This window comes from Macrosteles quadrilineatus, unplaced genomic scaffold (assembly GCF_028750875.1).
Source record: "Macrosteles quadrilineatus isolate MER2022 unplaced genomic scaffold, UCM_ALF_1.0 Scaffold_3__2_contigs__length_128488019, whole genome shotgun sequence".
Taxonomy (NCBI): Eukaryota; Metazoa; Arthropoda; class Insecta; order Hemiptera; family Cicadellidae; genus Macrosteles; species Macrosteles quadrilineatus.
Genome location: NW_026542596.1, coordinates 122,773,422 through 122,794,892, shown reverse-complemented (window position 1 = coordinate 122,794,892; position 21,471 = coordinate 122,773,422). Strand labels below are relative to the sequence as shown.

At 34.4% G+C, this 21,471-nt stretch overlaps 1 protein-coding gene across 6 annotated transcripts in view; it reads right to left on the bottom strand.

The window, feature by feature from the left end:
* LOC128988958 (putative thiamine transporter SLC35F3) overlaps positions 1-21,471 on the bottom strand; it is a 69,924-nt gene that overhangs the window by 12,471 nt on the left and 35,982 nt on the right. For 3 of the 6 annotated variants that reach the window (XM_054410760.1, XM_054410758.1, XM_054410761.1), the window contains exon 11: positions 21,269-21,298. The exons of 1 other annotated variant lie outside the window; for it this stretch is intronic. In XM_054410760.1, the coding sequence (XP_054266735.1) occupies positions 21,269-21,298 (30 nt within the window). Of the gene's footprint in view, positions 1-11,714; positions 11,782-21,268; positions 21,299-21,471 lie in introns of all 6 variants that reach the window. 2 more of the 6 variants (XM_054410763.1, XM_054410764.1) reach the window with 2 other exon arrangements.

Here is a 21,471-nt window from a genome sequence, read left to right as displayed (position 1 = left end):
GGAAATATGCTAAAAGCGAGAGAACCTGGATAAATTGATATAGTAAAAAGAAAACTGAATTAACACTGTGCTGCATTTCTTAGTAATCATTGAAAGAGCCGATTTGCAAACTATGGAAACATAGGAAAGTCATAGAACATTACCAAGAAGAAGAAAAAGAAATAATGTTTTTTTTATAATCATTATTATGGACAACCTAATGTGGCTATGAGTAAGGCTACTGGTACAAAACACTAAAAAACAAGACCAGCTTTTGAAAAATGATAAGATATTTACAAGAAATGCTGATTATATCGATCTGTTATGCACATCTTGAGTATTTCCACAATCTTTGAGTCGATTCTTTTAAAGTCATCAGAAATTTTGACTGTTATTCGTTTTAAAATAACTCCTGTAATACTTAGCAATTGCTCGAATTTGAGCAACAGGGTCAGTGGCGTAGATAGCCTCTTGTCATGGGGGGGGGGTCTGGGGGGTATGGAATACCCCACAGCAAGGAAGGGGGGTCCGGGAAAATTTGAGAAAAATAGCTTCCCTAAACACCATTTTTAAGCGTTTAGGAAGTGAAATCTGGTGTTAATACTTAATAGAATTTTATGCAATTTTGTTGCAACTTTTTGCTTTAATTGCAGGTGGACTAGTTTTTTATTACATTTATTTTTAAAGTACTTAGGCTAGGCTTTTTGTTATATGATAACATTTAACGTTATGTTTCTCTATCCTTTAACACTGAATATTTTGATTAATATGTTTACGCCACACAACACTATTTTGACGAACTTCCCACGCAAGGATTTAGTCCAGAAAACAGCTGTTTGCCGCCAGCTTAATCAAATGGGGTTTCATTGCGTACTAACTACTGTACTGTAATGAGTTTTACCGGTGACCAATCAGCTGATTATACTGTATTTGCGTGGCAATGAGTGTTTATAAACAAAAAAATAACCTCTCTTAGAGATTACGACTAGTGATTTTTAGTCCTTTAGTTGGTGGTCATATATAAAGATTTGTAAAGATTTAGTAGTATGGCGTAAACTATTGTATGTAACTCGTCCAAAATGTGTGTACCGGACTCGTATGGTAATCCCGTACTCGACCTCGTCTCGCACGGGAACGACCACACTCGTCCGGTAAACACTTATTTTCAGGACTAGTAACGTAATATACTATAACGTGACTTGGCCTATTTAAAAAAAATTATTTCAAAGGCGAGTAATAAAATCACTTAACTTCGTTGTTCCATTGCCACACCAGCTAACGCCTTCAAATATTTCTTTTCGGGGCGAAAAACCCGATCAGTTTACTTTACAGATACTCAGAACACTCATGAGACACCAAGGAATACGAAAATCATAAAAACACACTGGCACAATAATTAACACCAGACGACAGATCAAGCGTAGTGTGGGTGACGGGGTAGAGGAGGAGGGTGTCGTCGATGGGCGGTTGAACGCGGAACGTCCGGTGACTCACGTCTGTTTGGCGCGCAAATATCCCACCCCACCACTGCTACCGGCATGTAGTTTATATGTTTCCATTTATTCATCGATAATGAAAGTATACGTACAAACAAACAAGCTTAGTACAATTGGCATGGCATTTGATTAACTATTTTGTTGCTCACGTTAAAACGATTAATTTCAGGTAGGTGTAAAAGGTGAAGTGGTGGCGGAAGGGGGAGGGGCGGATAGGCTGTTGACCTTCCGTGACTTGTGTCTGTACTCTATTTCGGCGCAAAAGCCATACTACTTTCACTGGCATTGCAGTTTATTTACGGTTTATTGATATTGAAAGTATACTTACGAAAAACAAGCTTAATACAATATAGAAGTAAAATTAAAAAGATTCACTATTTCATTGCATACGTTAAAACATTATTTTTTAAATGTTATTACAATTTTTTTACCCATTATAGGTTGAAGGGGGGGGATATATCCCCCTGATCCCCCCCCGTATCTACGCCACTGAACAGGGTCACTAGTCTATCTATTCTTATTTAATACGCAAGCAGGATTTTTGTGACAATTACTCCTCCGAAACTACTGAACCGATTGACATGTTTTTGGTGTCATTGGAAAGGGCGTAACGTGAAGTTGTGCAGGAAACTTTCTTTTTAGGGAAATAATTAGAGAGTGAGGCCCTGAGGCCCTTTAAAGTTTTGTATTTCTCCATAAGATTAACATGGGAAACAAACATTGTTTTGAAACTCCAGCTGTTGTCAGAAATTGAAAGTGAGAGTAAGAACATATGTTAATTGTACATAGTCAATAAGTTTGCTAATTTAACAGTTTGCTACAAACATTTACTTACTTGGTTGAAATGAAATATTTACTATTTGAATTTCGGTTGGCGTAAATATTACAATGGGAAAAAGCGAGAGAGCCTGGATAAATTGATATACTAAAAAGAAAACTGAATTAACACTGTGCTGCATTTCTTAGTAATCATTGAAAGAGCCAATTTGCAAACTATGGAAACATCATGGAACACCACCAAGGAGAAGAAATAGAAATAATGTTTTTTTTTTTTATTTATAATCCTTATTATGGACAACCTAATTGGCTATGAGTAAGGCTATTTGTAGAAAACACTAAAAAACAAGATCAGCTTTTGAAAAATGATAAGATATTTACAAGAAATGTTGATTATATCGATCTGTTATTTACATTTTGGGTATTTCCATAATCTTTGAGTCGAATCTTTTAAAGTCATCAGAAATTATGACGGTTTTTTGTTTTAAAATAGCTCCTGTAATACTTAGCAATTGCTAGAATTCTAGCAACAGGGACACTAGTATAATATATTTTATAACAAGAATAGAAAATATCTAATGTTTGTTTCAATTAAGAAAATAATTAGTCTTTGTAGTGTAGCAAAAAGTAACCAAAACACAAGTGAAAGAGGGCTATTACATATTCTCTACCATATTTAAAGTGATAAATCTCACACTTTATACATATGTTCTCAAATATATAATGACTCACTTTCTACTCTTGTATTATACAGTAAACTTGCCTACTACTGTTCACTACCCTCATAATATTTTTTTAGCGAACCATCTAAAGACTGAAAAAGTAATGGTCACATTTAAAACCATAACGATAACAATGTGTGGAAGGTTAATAAAGTGGGGGTTTTCAATAAAAGAATACAGCTACACATTTGTAAAAAACAGGTTGTAACAGGCATTGACAAGGTGAGTACAAGTAAGTGTGTGTTTCATACATTGGTGGAAATACGAATAATCTGTTTGAATTAAATAAATCCTATCAATAGGGAGTTCACTGTGCTAATTTCCAATGATTTTAGATTATAGAAAATCCGGTGGAAAACCAAATTTACATTATGTGACATGTGACAAAATGATTTTTGACCTTAATTGGAGAATGACAATATGTATTTTTTATCTAGTTCAAATATTTACTGAGCATGCCCAAACATCAAGTTTGGGTAGAGTTCCGCAGAGAAACTACGATATATTATCTGTTGAAATATTGTTCCGAAATATATGTAGCATCAGACATAGTTTTCACACGTCATAAATATTGTTATATGTATTGAATATGAATTTTTAAGTCTTTGGGTTTTTAAAACGTGATGTAGCGCAAATTAATCTATACCTATAAAAGGCAAAGCCCTCACTGACTGACTGACTGACTGCTGATTCACTCATCACTAAATCTCCTACTTCCCATTTACCTAGGAGGCAGATATTTGGTTCACTGATTCTTTAGGCATTAAATAGGAAAACTAAGTAGTTTTTATTCTGATCGGACTTTTGGGCTCCACCCCAGTGGCTCTGGAGTTTCCCATGTTAACCTTATGAATATCTTATATATTAAAAAAACTTTTGCAAAACTTATGACAGCTAGCCTGACTATACTACTGGACCAAATTACAAGCGGGTTGTACCAAAAGAAAGGTTATCGGTCCTATATGTGCAGGTTTTATTTGTATTTTGAAAATATTTATGTAAATCGGATCAAAAATGGAAATTAAACTTTTCTTATGGAGATTTAACATGGGGCCAAATTTGTAAGCTTAAGACAGCCACCCTGACCATACTACTGGACCGATTTACACACGGGTTGTACCAAAAGAAAGGTTATCGGCCCTATAAGTGCAGGTTTTATTTGTATTTTGAGAATATTTATGTTAATTGGGTCAAAAATGGAAATTCAACTTTTCTAATGGACATTTAACATGGGGCTAATTCTATATATTAATTTATAAACAAGCACGTTTATTGAAAAAAATTTATTCTCAGCTCCTGTGCATCGAAGGGAAAATCTACGCATACTATTAGCAAGATATTTATCTATAGATGTGCAGAATCCCTTTATAAATTAAAATGGGCAAACAAATAAGCACAAAAAATTAACTAAAATTTTAAAAAATAACATGGGCCTTACGGGTTGCCATGTTGGTGACGAAATAACAACAAAATATAAACAGAAAATGAAAACAAATGGAAGAAATTCCAATCTCATGTTTTATTTACAGCGTGTGAAGAAAATAGAGAAGTTTGCACAATACATACTTTTGGTCGAGTTTTCGACCATGGGGCGAGCTCTAGTTCATATTTAAAAGGAATTAATGAATCTTAACAGCTGTTTCAGTTAAACAAGTTGGTTCCATGATGTTGAATGTATGACAACAGCTAATTTGAATCGTTTATTGTTGAAACCCCATATAATTCAGTTAATTTGTGTTTTTACCAGGAAAGTTTTGGGGTAGTTTTAATTTTTTCCATTTCTTATGTATTTCGGGGTGCTGAATCCGAATCTGAGGTTTGCCAACAAAAATTCTTGACGCAACATTGACAAAAATGAGAAAAATATGGAAAAAATTATATTTTTTGTAATATTTGGCTTATAACTCTGAAACTATCAACTTTCCATTATTAGACTATATTATAAAAATTAAAGTACACAAAATTTGCTACAAAATTTACCCCTAATGTGGTAATCTCCGATGAACCGTTTAGGCTCCAGAGCTATTTAAAAATTGGAACATTTTGTGTTAGTTTTTAAATTTCTCCAATTATTCTGTCAATGACATATATTAATTGTATATGCCCAGGCAAAGGTCTTATATAAATCCAAAGTCTTAAAATTGATTAATTTTGTGTTACTAAACCGTTGATTTTTTATAAAAGGTATAAAGTTACCTGAGTAAGTTACTGCCAAAGTGATCCTGTTTTTTCCTTACGGATTACGCGTTTCGAAGACTAAATCTTCATCATCAGATCTTGTACAAGAACATATACTATCACTTCGAAAAGGTCGTCAAATGTTTACATATAAAACACGGACACATATTATATACAAATGTTGACATTACGAATAAACTAAGTAGGCCTACCGACGAAAACTTATGATGTCCGACCGCACAGTTACTGTTGTGTCCGACCGCACAGTTGTGTATTAGTTTATTCGTAATGTCAACATTTGTATATAATATGTGTCCGTGTTTTATATGTAAACATTTGACGACCTTTTCGAAGTGATAGTATATGTTCTTGTACAAGATCTGATGATGAAGATTTAGTCTTCGAAACGCGTAATCCGTAAGGAAAAAACAGGATCACTTTGGCAGTAACTTACTCAGGTAACTTTATACCTTTTAAAGTTTGTACTGTGATCCAGAGACAAAACAACTCTAAATATGAAGTTGATTTTTTATTTAGTGTAGAGAAAAGCTACACAAACTGTTGCCGTATAAATTATCCTCGCTCAGAGGGTTGTAATGAGGCAGGTTCTAGCAAACGTTTCGATGCATTATTTGTGAGCATTCTAGCTTGTTCATCTGGACATAAAAAAAGTTAAAAAGTAAAAAAAAATATCAAAATTAAAATAAAAGCAATCTGTTTATCATGTAATATCGTATGCACCTGATGACGTGATATTAAGATTTACGTAAATAATAATAATGTTATGTAGGCATATACTGTTACTAAGCATTTATATTGTGTGTAGATTTAACAAGTTAATAAATAAAGGAATGTGCGTTTGGTACCATACTTACTTTCTTACTTACTTAGACTCTAGCATCATAGCCCATTGTACATCCTCAATCGTATTGGCACCCATTATACAATTTTCTGTGTAAAATTTCAAGACCGATGCATGGCTTAGAGTGATTGTCACTGTTACCATAGGCCGATACTAATTTTTTCACCCCTTATCATTCACCTGAATGTAAATGTAAACTCTAAGCGAGTTATGTCTACGCAGCTGCTTGAGTTGGGGGCAGTGAGGCAATGTTGGATTTAGTTTTCTAGCCAAAATTCGTATTGACTATCTTAAGTCAATTAACCCTTAGCACGCTCATGTAGGCCTATGCCCTATGCCCTAGGACCTACAACCTACAAAATCTACACACAATGTAAATGCTTAGCAACAGTATATGCCTGGATAGCATTTTATTTTTTACGTATATCTTAATATCACGTCATCAGGTGCATACGATATTACATGATAAACAGATTGCTATTATTTAAATTTTGATAGTTTTGATTTTGGTATTACTTATTATTATGTGTAATTTTTTTTCTTTTAACCTTTTTTTATATGTGCAGATGAACAAGCTAGAATGCTCACAAATAATGCATCGAAACGTTTGCCAGAACCTGCCTCATTACAACCCTCTAAACGCAGGGCCGGTTCTAGGAATTTTTCAGAGTTAAGCGAACACCCGAATCAGCGCCACTTAGAATTCTCCCCCCCCCAACCCATGAACATATAACTTAACCGTATTTGTGAATTTTTTCCCAATAATTTTGGGAAGAATTTTTTTTATAAGTTTAGGTAGAAGAATACTAACTTGCAATAAAAGGCTGTTTATTATTCGCAGAAATGTGACATTTATACACTTTTACTCATCATATAAACTATAGCAAAACCAAGGACACACAAAAAACAGGCCTTATTGTAATGCTCGTCAAGCATGACGTCACGATAGAAGACGGCAATGACGTAATGTTTGCCGTTTGTGATCAGCTGCTTGTTTTAATCTTTCCTTGGCAAATAAATAAATAAATACCTACGTCATTGCCGTCTTCTATCGTGACTTCTTTGGGCTGACTGGACTCGCCACCAGGGGCCCATTTCATAATAAACTACACGTTACAAGTTACAACTTATAACTTGTAATTTCCATTAGATTTGCATTGGGCGATCAGCTGATTTACTGATAATATTAGTTTGTACTTTATTATGAAATGGGCCCCAGATGATTTCTACAAAAGTCTACTCGTTGATTTGGCTTTTTTTCTTCCTCTTCCAAATTCGCCTTACGCTTTATGATAAGTGCCAGACGGTTTCTTTTTTTCTGCCATTGTTTTCATAGTTTCGGCTCGCAATATGTTTTACTCACTCATTCAGTTTGTACTTTCTTTTTATTTAATGCGCCAATTATAAATTAAACTTAAAACTCTCGTAATAATTCGCTTATCAACAATCATGAATCAAAACAATGCCAATATGATACCGATACGGTATAGGCCTACGCACGATTACTAGAAAAATACCGGTATGGATCATAAACATAAACAAATGACGTTTTTGGCCCGAAAATAAACATTATTTAAATGGAACTGCCAAAACATATGTTCAATGCTATTAGTATAGGATTCGGGCCAACAACGTCATTTGTTTATGTTTATGATCCATACCGGTATTTTTCTAGTAATCGTGGGCCTACGTATACAACTAAAAGAGTGCAATTGCAATACAACGTAGTACTTCATCTATGGTAGTACTCTGCTCTAGGATCAGAGGCAGAAAGGAGTGAAAGAAAGGGGAAGTTTCTTGTTGTGACAAGTGGCGCTGCGCGCTTGCTTATCTCTAGCATGAGTGATTCGTGAAATGAAACCCATAGGTGCCGCGCTGGCGCTGACGCTGCCGACTGCCGAGCCGAGCATCAGCTCAGTTCAAATCGAAACTGCAAATGGCATTGAGTCCTTGAGTTGTAGTGCTGTACAAATATACAAAATTTTCAAGTGCTGTTGGTACAAACAGAATAAATGCCTTTATTGTGGTGCTTTGAATACTTGAACTCTGATGAGCAAAATCAAAAATAAACAAAATTACGTTGTTCACGTAAACAAAATTTTCCGTTGGCACCACGGCGCCACTTTTTCGTGGCGCCATATGCGGCTGCGTAGTTCGCGTATGGGTTAAACCGGCCCTGTCTAAACGAGGATAATTTAAACGGCAACAGTTTGTGTAACTTTTCTGTATACAAAATAAAAAACCAACGGTTCAGTAACACAAAATTAATCAATTTTAACACTTTGGATTTATATAAGACCTTTGCCTGGGCATATACAATTAATATATGTCATTGACAGAATAATTGGAGAAATTTAAAAACTAACACAAAATGTTCCAGTTTTCATGGGAGATTACCACATTAGGGGTAAATCTTGTAGCAAATTTTGTGTACTTTAATTTTTATAATATAGTCTAATAATGGAAAGTTGATAGTTTCAAAGTTATAAGCCAAATATTACAAAAAATATAATTTTTTCCATATTTTCCTCATTTTTGTCAATGTTGCGTCAAGAATTTTTGTTGGCAAACCTCAGATTCGGATTCAGCACCCCGAAATACATAAGAAATGGAAAAAATCAAAACTACCCCAAAACTTTCTCGCTATGAGTAAATTTAAATACACATTTACTGGATTAATAACCAACATTTTTTACTTATTAGTATATTAATGATGTACAAATTGAAATACATCGTTTGGTACAGTAATCACACAACTGCGAAAAATGTTGGTTACGGGGTTTCTGGAATATTTAAATGAACTATAAGCAGCAACAAGCTGTGATACACATAAGAACTGTTAAGTTATGTTTATGTTTTTAATTTAATAAATAATTTTTTGTATTGTGTGAATTGGGCAATTTTATTCTTTAGTGCATAATTCATTAATTTTTTCCCAATCAAAAATATTTTTTTAACTATTGTGTTTGTTTTACTCCAAAGAAATTTCTGGGAAACGGATTAACGTGTTAATAATTTTAGTGTATTACTGATCAAGTTATTGACTTGGATGAAAGGAACTAATATTATAGATATGAATGTTTGGAGTATGTCAATAACGTGGTAACATGACTAACTGAGCAGACTTCTTTTATGAGTAGAGCCAAAATAACCACAGACTTAACCCTCCGAGTGTCACGTGTTTTGGCCTTAATGTCAGCCTATTTTTTGCTCATTTGCAAGGTTTTATTAAAACTGATCTGAGAAGCTTAAAAACAATGTTAATTATACTGTTCTATATACCATTTTGTTTGGAAAATCTTGGGCTTCAATATTATATATAAAACATAAGGAAGATTTAAAAAAAAAAAATTTTTTTAGGTAAAAAAATGTATAATTTCGAAAATTTTCAAAAAAAAAATAAGTTTGCGCTCAATGAAATTGTATAAATTATAGGCCTATAAATATTTGAAAATAGCCACTTTGTTCTAAATTTTATGAGGATTACAAATCTATAATAATATAAGGAAGTAGATTTGCAAATAAAAAAGTTATGGGCAAAAAACAGATTTCAGTACATAGCGTTTAGCTAAGAATGCATAGCCCAACCATAGCTAGGAATCTGGCTGATAATTTACATCAATATCACTACCTACTTCTTCAGGATCATCAACCAGCACTTCAAAACCACTTAAATCTTCTTATAATGCACCACGTATATCACTACTTTTGATTTTTAACACTAAAACAATGATAAACGTAATAAAACACATCAGTCATCGGTCCGAGGGTAACCTAGCTGTTTACAAATACACGCACGTCAGCTCAGTCAGCTGTCTGCTACAATATTTTCGGAACTAAAATGAATAGTGCTTAGAGACAGACCTCTGCAGAAAGCTTAGAATATTACGGACAGAACGATACCTAACTCAATCCAGTACAGTCCGATTCAGTTAGTCATAGAGCCTTCGCCGTAAACAGTGTTCGCGAGTCGCTGCAGCGACGCACGACACTATACAAAGTGCGTTACGCGTCGCTGCAGCGACGCATGACACTCGGAGGGTTAAAGGACATAGTCAGCTTTTATTTTAATACTCTACTAGGGCTCTGCCCTGATAGTTATATAATTAAGTCCAATATTTTTCTTCGAAGTCCACATTAAGCCTTTCAAAATTCCACTCAAAGCGGTACGGCAATCAATAGTTTTATTAATACTTATAAAGTCAAACGGGACAAAGCCCACGGGTAAATGCTTGTAACTATTACAAAAAGCGAGAATCGCAGATTAAAATTGACGTTAATTGCTTAGCGTACCTGGATTAGAACTCCAGATAATAGATTAAATAAAAATTATAAACTTTATACTAACTCCGCCCAAGGTAAATTAAAAATAAAATAATTATTTTGGAAAATATCATCAAAAATGTGTGGAGGCATTTTTCCTCTTTTTTGCAGGCACTTTCTGGTTCTTTGTGAGCATCGAGGAGTAAATTTTGTAAATGGTACTTTGTTTGTCATTATCATAAACTACTGAACCAAACTAACCAAAGCACACCCAAGAGAACCTAATCACCGCAGCACACTGTGAAAGAATTACCATCTTCTTGAAAAGACCCATAACAGGAAATCAGTACTACTAGGAAACCTGCACAGCTCAATGAACCGCATAGTAAGAAACACAACTTTGAGGAAAACTTGCTGCTTGAATTCAAGTTAATTGCAGTAAGATTATAAGAGTTCTCTGGAAACTTGATAGAAATTGAGTTTAAATATCTCTAATTGCGTCGTGAAGGTTCACATACATTTCTGTTCTCAGTGTTGAATGATTATTTCTAATGCTACCCGTTGTCCTTAATTCAAATGAACATATCTGTAGTATATTGCAACAAAGCTTTTACAGTGTGAAGAAGTGAAGACAATTGTTGCCTTACCGATAAACTGTGTGAAGCAAATTGAAGTTGGGTCACTTTATTTCTTCTTCGATATGAGGCATCCTCCTAAACAAACTCTTTTTCCTGCACGGGAAAAGTAAATGATAGGCCATCATCGGATCCAATTGTGAACAGTGGGGTGCTATCAACCATCTCAGGAGGTCCATTTTTATGTATACCACAAAGTCTTGGTTACCAACTGGGCAGCCATCATCTGATTTGAATATAGTAGCAATATCATTGGTAGTTGGTCATTGTTACGTCTTTTATCTTGTTGTATTGTACTTGTTGTTGTACATGCCCAGCAACCGCACATTCTCACGTTGTACAAGTGGATTTTCTCTTAATACCTGTCCCAATGTTTCGACAGCTTGAAAGTATGGATCTATTTGTTAAACAGGTTAGATAAATCTTAACATTTTTTATTTGGAAAAATCAACTTTTGGGAGCGCCTTGGTCCTTAAGGGTAAGAATTTTAAAATTCTAAAAACCTTATTGCATAACTGCAAATTGAGACAATTTTTTTGAAATCTCAAACGTTGGCGGTCCACAAATAAGGGAGTAGTAGTGATCACAAAAAACAGCTTCACGTATTATATAGATATATAGATATTTTTCTTTCAATATTTATATGGAATAAAATATTTAAATTGATATTTATATTGAACAAAATTTCATATAATATAATGCAAGTTCTCTGCGGAACTGTACCCTCAAGTTTATGTGAAACAACTCAAAATGAAAGGATAGTGATAGTTGAATGAATGAATGGAAGGTCCAATCTACTCACATGAGCTACGAGGTACAATGGTACAATCTACTCATCATCGTAAACGTAGTGTTGTCTCCATTGAATCCTAGGTGACATCAAACAAATCAAGCAAGCAAGTCTACCAATACAATACAATACAACAATAATACAACCACACCTAGCACTTTATATTACAGATCGTGATTGCGAAATTCCTCACTACATTTACACAATAACATCAGTTCCTTCTTAGGTATAGTTGTGGACTGGCTATACTGGCTATACAACCAAGGGTTGAGTCAGTAATCCAAATATTTCTCGCCCAAGCTCCAGTCAGTCTCTTATTACTGATGTTGGAATAGGGAGCCCAACAGAAACAAGTAAGTTTCTTTAATATTACAAATAAAACTAAAACAATGTGATATTGGGGTTTCTTTTAACATTTATGTTAATTTAGCATTAAATGTTGTATCAAGTCGATAGAAATATTAAGAGAAATTACGATAACACATTTATTTAGTTGTATTTATAATATTTTAACAAAATTACTTGTTTCTATTGGGCTCCCTAGTCCCCTTTAGTTTGAAATCAGTCGAGTGGCAGTAGCATAGACATCCGGTACCCTGCTTAGGACACGGACCAAACCCTTGGTTCACAATAGCCGGTCCACAAATATAGGTATGGGAATACAACTTGATTTTTTTTTTACTGTTTATTTTGAACCAACAGATAAAACTGAAGGTTCTGGGTACCTAAAATCTCTATGCATCTTTTACTTATTACATCTATCATCATACTTTGGAATAACGAATAGAAATTCTAACGATTAGTGATATTCGTTAGTTTTCTCGGCTAACTTCTATAATATTTGTTAGTTATTAAAAAGTACTGGAAATAGCTTCTACTCAGTTAGATTCTAGCTAACGAATAGATAATATACTCGTTAGTAGTTTGGAGGTAAAATAGTTAGATTTTTGGATGGACGGAAGTACCTCAAATACGAGTTTTTTGCACATTCAGTGAGGGTTGCTTGTGGCCGTAAGGGTCACAAACAACGCTGGGGGTGGGGAAAGGGAAAGTCCAGTTGCTTTGGTATGCAAGTATGCAGTGAACCCGTGGCAGCCAAAAACAACACTGCAAGTACCGAGGGGGGGAATGTGGAATGTTTGTTGGGTGATTTGTCATCTTGTTACCTTCTTATGGTGATTAGAAGGGCCCAAAATCCGAGGCCCTCAAAAGTGTTATGAGATGACTGCATTTGTATTTCAACAAAAGTTATGACCCATTGAAAGTTCAAAATTAATTTACATCACAGTTTATTAAATAATATCAACCAAATAACCTATAAAGTATTTTAAAATGTACTTTACTGATTATTTTGGGTGGGCCCGGCCCACTTGGCCCTTATGGAAGTGCCACCACTGGTATATATGTACGTTTCAAGTATTACTATAAGTATTTATTTACTCTCTGTAAATTGAATACCACATACTCTGTTCACTTAGAAGTTATTCAGTATTATCCAGTATGTCAGGATTGTTTGGGATGGTGTATCAGTTAACTAGTTAATGGCCCGTTGGTAACTATGTTGGTGAACATGGTCTTAGATAGAAGGCAAGATTGTCTAAGTGACAGACTTGAAGTAAAGCACTAAAGTATTGTGAGTAAGATAAAAACTCTTGCGCCTGTTGTTCAGTAATTGGGTAAATATGATCTTTTCCGGAAATATTACTACTTATGTTGGGAAATGGGTTAGTTAGGTTAGCAAAATAATAATGAATTACAATTACTATTTTTACTCTATTCATATTTACCACGTAATTAAACAATACTCACATTTTTTTGTCTTGTGAAGTAATATGCCAAGAAAAAAATTTTGGAAAATACTGCTATGAAGCATCTTTATAGCATGGAAACTCGATTGAAGAAATAAAAAATATAGATAACTTGATTAGTCACTAGTCAATGTAGTCGTCATGGTCTACAAAGCAGCTTCAAAACATAGACCTAAACATTGTATTTAATAATGTCTTTGTGTATCTAATGCGACATTGTGAATGTGTTAAAATAAAATGTTCAGTGTTTTATGTGAGTGAATGCAATGAAAAAGGAGTTTAAGTTTAATATTTGATAGTGCTCTTTAGTGCAAAAAGTACTTGCCTACAATTTTAATGACTAAAATTGTGTGCATTTGTGAACTACAATTAGAAAAACATTTTAAAATTATCTTTTTCATTACAAATTAAGTTGCTCCAGTAATACAAATAGTTGTGTGAAACAAACACATTGCATCACACAGGCACCAGAAAGTGAAGTTAAACATTGATATAAAAGTAAAACCTCTACAAATTAAACACATAACATTAAAACATGTGAAATATTGTTTTTCACATTTGTTGCTGATAGCACCATTGTTTTTTTTTTGTTTGTTTTAAGTAGCAGATGCTAAGGTAAAAATACTGTCTCAATAGTATTCTAACACCTCCAATGCACATTAAGAGTTTAAAAGAAAAACCAGTAAATATAATAAAACCTATAAGAAAATATATGTCCTGTGCAGTGATGTAGTGGTAAATCTTTCAGCGCAGGAATGCTCACCGTCGTCTCAAGGAAAAAGCTGTTTACCTATTGTTATAGAGTATTTTCAAAAATGCAGAATGGGCCGTTCCCACGCCTTTCTGCCCCACTACACCATTTGTTGTCCTGTGGTACTGAAAATAAAGCTTAGGAAACAATAGTTTAAGTTATACTACGAAGGCAGTTCAGAAAATAACCTCCGTTTGCTTCTTGCATGGGAAGTGGAGGGGATAGCACCGCCATTCCTGCGCCTGATCGCGTCATAGGTCAGTCGGCGTCCAGCCGTGGTAGTGTAAAGGTCGTCTGATCGCTAGTTTTTTTTTTTGCCATAGCTAGTCAATATGGGTACTGCAATCTAAAATCTCGCCAAGTGTGAGGTGCGTGCTGCGATTCGGTTTTTCTTAGCTAAACTGTATTTCGTAGCAGCTATTCATAGATAACTTTGGCTGTGTATGGACCTAAAATAATGAGTGAAGGAGTTGTTTGGGAATGGTTTAGCTCGTTTAAAAATGGCCGAACGAACATCTGTGCTCAGTGATGAACTGGATAAGAAAATGAACATAAAGATTTGTGGCAGCCAATGATTCACCATCTCAGAACTTTCCGACAAATTTCCAGGGCTGTTCTGTATGAAGTTGTGACTGACAGTTTAGGTTACCAATATGTTGTGCTCGGTGGGTCCTGAAAATCATTTTGGAAAACCACAAGACTCAACGATTGACCTCGGATCTGGACTTTTTGCCTCCACATGACAAGGAAGGAGGATTTTTTTAACCAAATTGTGACTGGCAATGAAACCTGGGTCAAATATGTGAATCCTAAAACTAAAGAACATTCCAAGTTGTGGACTCATACCGCATCGCCACACAAACCAAAAAAAAAGCCCGGCAAGATTTTTCTATAAAAAAGCTCATGGCAACTGTGTTTTGGGACTTCAAAGGGATGCTGGTTGAATTTATGGAACGTGGTGCAACAATCAATGCGAACGGATGCGAGTTTCAATGTTCAGTGATGTACATTGAAACTCTGAAGAACCTAAGACCGGCGGTTCAAAACAAACGCCGCTGTCTTTTGTCATTTGGCATCGCCCTTCTGCATGAAAAGTAGGTGAAAGACGCAGTTTAAGGATGTAAATTAAATGTTATTTCTATTTCTGTTTTTTTTTTTTTTATTATAGAGAAACGGAGGTTACTTTTCGAACAGCCCTTATAGTTGTAGCCCAGGCAAATTAGACATATGCTTCCCAAACATTCTTGTAAAGCTGGAAAGTTTTTTAAGACCTTTTGGGGGTCTCAAATAAGAGTCCTGTGAGTTTGCCATTGATTCTGTAGTCTGCTTGAGTTTTGGGAGCCGAATAACAACACAAATTTTGCTCTTTTTGGAATTTTTTCTTACATTTAAAAAATGATTCATCCTACAGAAATTGTTGTTCAGATGTTCCTTTAACCCTTTGAGTGCCCTGCAACACTATATTGTTGTGCACGTTTTGTCCAAAAAGTGCTTTGCGATGATATATAGTTGTGCATCTTTCGTCCGAAAAGTGCTTTGCAAATACAGTGTTAGTGATTGATAACTTGTCGAAACAATGGCTTGCAACAAAGTGTACTCCAGCACATGAGCAAGGTGGGGGTGATGGTCCACAACAAGGGTTCGGTTTGAGAAATCTTCCTAATAAGTCAAAAAAGCTTTGTAGAACCTGTTGAGGTTCAACCCCCCAGAAGTGAAGAAAAGGTCACGTACTGTATGTGTCAGGTGCAGCACTGGAGTGCCGCGTAATGTCTGGCTGTGAAGTGCTGTAAACTAATCTTTAAATAGTAAAATTGTGTAAATAAATTGTGTTACTTTTCAAGCATTTACATAGATATGTTTAACTTTATTTAGTGTTTTTGTCAGTGACAATGGAATGATATGTGTGGATTCCAAAGTATCGATGCACACCCTTACTTCATTTATGTAAGTAAACATTTATTTTAGGTCCAAGTGAACTAATTTCAGATTTTGTATGACAATTCATTCGGATAACTCATAATAACAATATTTATCCTTTGAAATAAAAATTAGTTAAAATTTTTATTGAGATGTAACTAACAGTAAAATTTACTGGATTTGCGTTTTTTTTTGTTTTGTTTTAAATGTAAATTTTTATGTGGTTGAAGTAAGGTCCACAAATTTGTATGTGTTGCTAATTATTGATTGTACTTTTGAAAAAATAATGGAGCACTAGATTTTATATACGAACCACAATTTATAATCTAAAAAAATTATGTACATAAGATATTTATTTATTTATTAAAAATACAACACACAACGCCCAAGGAGTACTTCTGCATGAAGGCTTGCATGTAAATTGTCAAAAGATACATTGTGTACTAGTATAGAATAAAAACAACTAGTATAAAACAAGTTAGGTTATTAGCAAAATTTACAAAGTTATGTCAATGCCAATAAGTTATGTCTACTACAATCAGACTGATAAAAATTCCTCAATGCTGTAAAAACAGTTGTCTAACTAACAGGTAAGACAGTAAGTGTAATCGGAACTTTTTAAATGATTCCTCTCTCCTCTTTCCCACCTCTTTCAGTGATAAAGGAAGCTTATTATATAGTTTGAGACCCATATAAAAAGTGCTCTTTTCATAAGCAGCAGATTTATGTATGGGGTATTGCAAAACAGAGCTCATGGGCCTAAAAGCTGAATTGGGAGTTAGTTTTTTTCCTTCAAAAATAGAAAAATGTTTTTTGACAAAGATTAAAGTGTTGAATATATACTACAAGGGCACAGGTAAAATCTTCATCCTTTTAAACACTCTTTTGTATTTTAAATAGTATTTTACTATCTGTGGCAATTCCCCAGAACTCAATAGTCGCAATACCATAGCCATGTTAGAGTGCACGTATGCAAAGTATACCATTATCTGAGTTTTTTCATCTATTATTTTTAGAAAGCACTAAAGTTAAGTGAAATGCTGCATTAAGCTTTGATTCCAATTTTTATATGATCAGACCATGATAAAGCTGAGTCTGATTTTATTCCCAAAAGGTTGCAAGATTGAATTTGACTTAATATGCCTTCTTCTTGGGTTATATAGTCAATCTGTCTACTTTTTATGCTGTTAGAATGGAAGTTTACGCAATATGTTTTATTTCTGTTGCGTTTAAGATTATTGGCCAGAAACCATTCAGTCTTAAGATCAAGATCATTTTTAAATTCAATTTTTTTAATGTCAGGGTCTATTTTTTAATACTGCAGTAGTATCATCAGCATATATTACCAATTTTGAATTAAGAGTTTGTTTCAAGAGATCATCAATATAAATAAGAAACAACAACGGACCCATATTATTGAACCCTAGGGAACACCTTCAGTGACATTTTTGTAGTTTGAATAGATTCAACCTAGTGCAGGAAGTGTATTTATTGATATACCTTTTCCCTAACATTTTTTTTACAGTTTTATGTTTTATTTACTTGTACCATACTGTAAGTTATAAAACAAAAAAATATTTAGGCTTTTATCTTAATATTGAAAAAAGATACAGTGGAGTCCCGATAATCCGAACTTTGGTAATCCGAAAGTCCGCTTAATCCGAAACAAAAAAATATATTTTTTAAATTTTTTGTAATAAAAAATTTTTTTTTACATTTTCTGAATTTTTTTCAAAATTTTTTGAATTTTTTTTCGAAATTTTTTGAAATTCTTTTCGAAATTTTTGAAGTTTTTTGGAAAGTTTTTGAATTTTTTTTTTTTACTTTTTACACAGTTAGCTGTACCTCGTCAAAGAATTCTGTAGCGGCTGGGCGAGATAGACTTTTTTTGTAGAGTATTTTAGTAGATTAATATTTCACCATTTTTGTTATTCCCGTAACATTTTACATTTTCGTCCGCCAAATCACAAATGGATTTTACTAAGTGATAATGCTGCAGCCAATAGGTCTAGCCTTAAGTAATGTGAAAAACAATCCCGGGCTCGTGCCTGCGTCCAAAAAAAAGTAGTAAGAATAAGACAAAAAAATTTCAAAAAATAAAAAAAATTTCAAAAAAAAAAAATGTTTAATCCGAAATATTCGGTAATCCGAAATGGGCCCGGTCCCAACCATTTCGGACTAACGGGACTCTACTGTATAAGGTTTTTAATAAAATACTGCAAAACTGCCAATGTGAGCCCGGCACTCAAGGGTTACTACTTATTAAAAACACCGGCACTCAAGAGACAGTTCTTTAAAAAAAAAACCTCGGCTCTCAAAGGGTTAAGCGCTGTAAATTATGCGTTGATTGGTGCAAGATGTCTATTGTAGAATGAGCTGAGCCGTTTAGCCGCAGTAGCTTGATTTTTTACATGTGCTTGTTAGGTGAGTTAGGTGCATGAAGTTGAGAAGTTCTTGTGAAGCGGGTGGATTAGTTGAGGTGATAGTAGCCAACCCATTAGTGGTAATTTTCTATCTCAATCTCTCTGGATTTAGTGTATTACTAATCCAAAGCTGGACTTGTAAATAAGCTTTAAAGGAGTGCTGAGGAGCAGCCCCTTCTGTAGGAGGCAAGATTGCCAAGTCAAAATTAGTTTTTACAGCAACCTCTGGAAGAGGTCATACCTCACTTCAGATTTGCTGCTCTCACCCGTTTAAAGGGTTTTCATTGAGTCAACGCCTGCTGTCGCAACTTTGTCAGGAGTAATCCATCAAAACACCACGGAAGATCCACTTTGATTGGAGTAAACAGATTGAACAGTTCAGATTTATGCTCTTCCACATCATGCAGTCGCTTGGGTACGGAGCTATTTCGAATACAAAGTATGATTCAAGCTGAGGCTTGGATTTCATGTGGACTGGGATGCGGTGTAAAATTGTTTCCAGACTGATAGGGGCAGATTCTTCATTGAACTTTGCTGTTGTCTTCACAGCTTGTAAGGTCACTACATGGTTTTTTCTACACTGTTTAAAACGGCCTTTCAACGGCATTTCATATAATTAAGGTTAAGCTGTGCCCTTTTATATGCTTTGTAGCAGTTGATACTATAATTTGCGATAACTCTTGTGCTGATGGACATCAGGAAACTCATTTCAGTAAATCGGCGATGGCACTGATACCATTTGCTGAGTTTATGCAAATCGTTAACATCCCTCTGTTCCCTGGAGTTTTTCGTGTCAAGATGCTGATGAGATATTGAAGAGGTGATCTAAACATTGCCCTCATTTTGATGGTTTTGATGCAAACCTTCCACTGCAATGGGCATGACAGCGATCCATCAGGTTAGAGTCCCATTATTGATTTCCCTTCCACAAGATCCCCCTCGACAAGAAGATATTCATATTATTCATTCTGATAGCCCCTGGACTACGAATAATGACTTATATAGGCTTACCTCCATCAGTAGTCCAAAATTGTGTTCTATTTCAACTAATGTTGTTCAAAGCTTACATGTTTCGTTGCAATGCAACATCGTCGGAGCTTTTTGTCAAAAACATCAAATAATTTAAACATATAACAAAACACGGAACACGAAACATTTAAACACGAAATAACACGATAGCGCTATCATGACACGGCACGGCAGCGGTTGTAGGTAGACTGCAGCTCCGACGATGTTGCATTGCAACGAAACATGTAAGCTTTGAACAACATTAGTTGAAATAGAACACAATTTTGGACTACTGACGGAGATAAGCCTATATAAGTCAAGAAGATATTGCTCCAATGAGCACTTACTAGAACAACGGTCATATCTAGCCATGATGGTTAAAATAGCCCAACTTTTAAGAGCTCCTGCAGCTAAACGGCTTATTCGATTTCGGTGTATTTAACACCAATCAAGGTATAATTTACTGAGCTCAAAGAAACAACTGGCCAAAAATTTCTGTAGGATGTGTCATTTAGGAGTTGAAGCAAAAACCTGGAAAAGTGCAACAAATTTTTTTTTTCGACTTCCAAAACTTAAGCAGAAAACAGAATCGGCCGCAAACTTACAGGACTCTTATTCTGGACCCAAAAAAGGTATTAAACCACTTTCCACCTTTATTCGTTAAGCACAGCCTTCTTTTGTATAATTTACCTGGACTATTGGTATTTTAGATACTTTTTAACAAAATTAAAAAAAAATACATGATAAATAGAATAATTGATAATATCTTGATTCTACATAGAATGGAAGAGTTATTTTCTAAGTTGAAGCCAGGAATTGATAAAGATAGTAAGTGTAATCGGTTCAAGAGAATAATTTGTAAAGTGATAGTTTAAGAAAGTCTACTGTCTAGCAAAAAGTTCTACTTTCACAGAGTAACTGCTTATCTACAGGGCTCTTCTAACAAACATCTACTGAGAAAATGTCTGTTGTTTCATCTTTCTATCTATATCGTTTAAGAATATAAAATTGACATAAAATACAAAATAAGACTTTGTGAAAACTTAAATACCCTCTGACCCCCGATATTCTCCAAGTTCATATCCAAGCTAAGTGTATCAAACTTGTTAAACAAAATAACAAAATACATAAACACTATCCGCCTCATACCAGGCAGATGTTAGTTTTATGAGTTGAGTATTGTACCTAATAATGTGAGTTAGAACAATGTTGTAGTAATACATATAGCCTATTTTGACTTGTTTTATTTTGCCTAAAACATAGGCGGTTTATGTAATAGATAAATTTTTGTTGACTTTTGTCTATTGCATTTGTTGTAAATGTTGAAGGTGTTTGAAAATTTTCATTTAAGCCTGTCTTTAAATCGAAAAATATATAAGATCTGATGATTTGATTGTGGGTTCTAATTCGCTGGTATCTGATGACTATACAAAAATTTAGAGCTAAATTTTAAAAAGTACAAAGCTCATCTCAGTCATCTCTGTAGTTGAATAAAAAATATGTTGTCTAGCACATCAAATATTGATTTGTAAATCTTCTGTGTAAGTTGAACATGCGGTATGCTTCATTTGAACATGTGTCACAGTAGTGCAAAATGCATAGCATGACAACAAAAATCATGCCCATGCCTCATGCCCAAGGACTCAGTAGACTACTCACCTCGCACTATGGCTCAATAGAATGATATTTCTGTAATAAACCACCATCAACTTATTTATGTGAACTAGAAACATAAGTTGACAAAGTGTTTCATAAATTTAATTGTGAAAAAGTGTAGGATACTGTCAAAACTATACACTGTTCAAAAAAAATATTTTAATGTAATAGATCCCATGTAAACTCCGACTTTGGATTGCTAAATA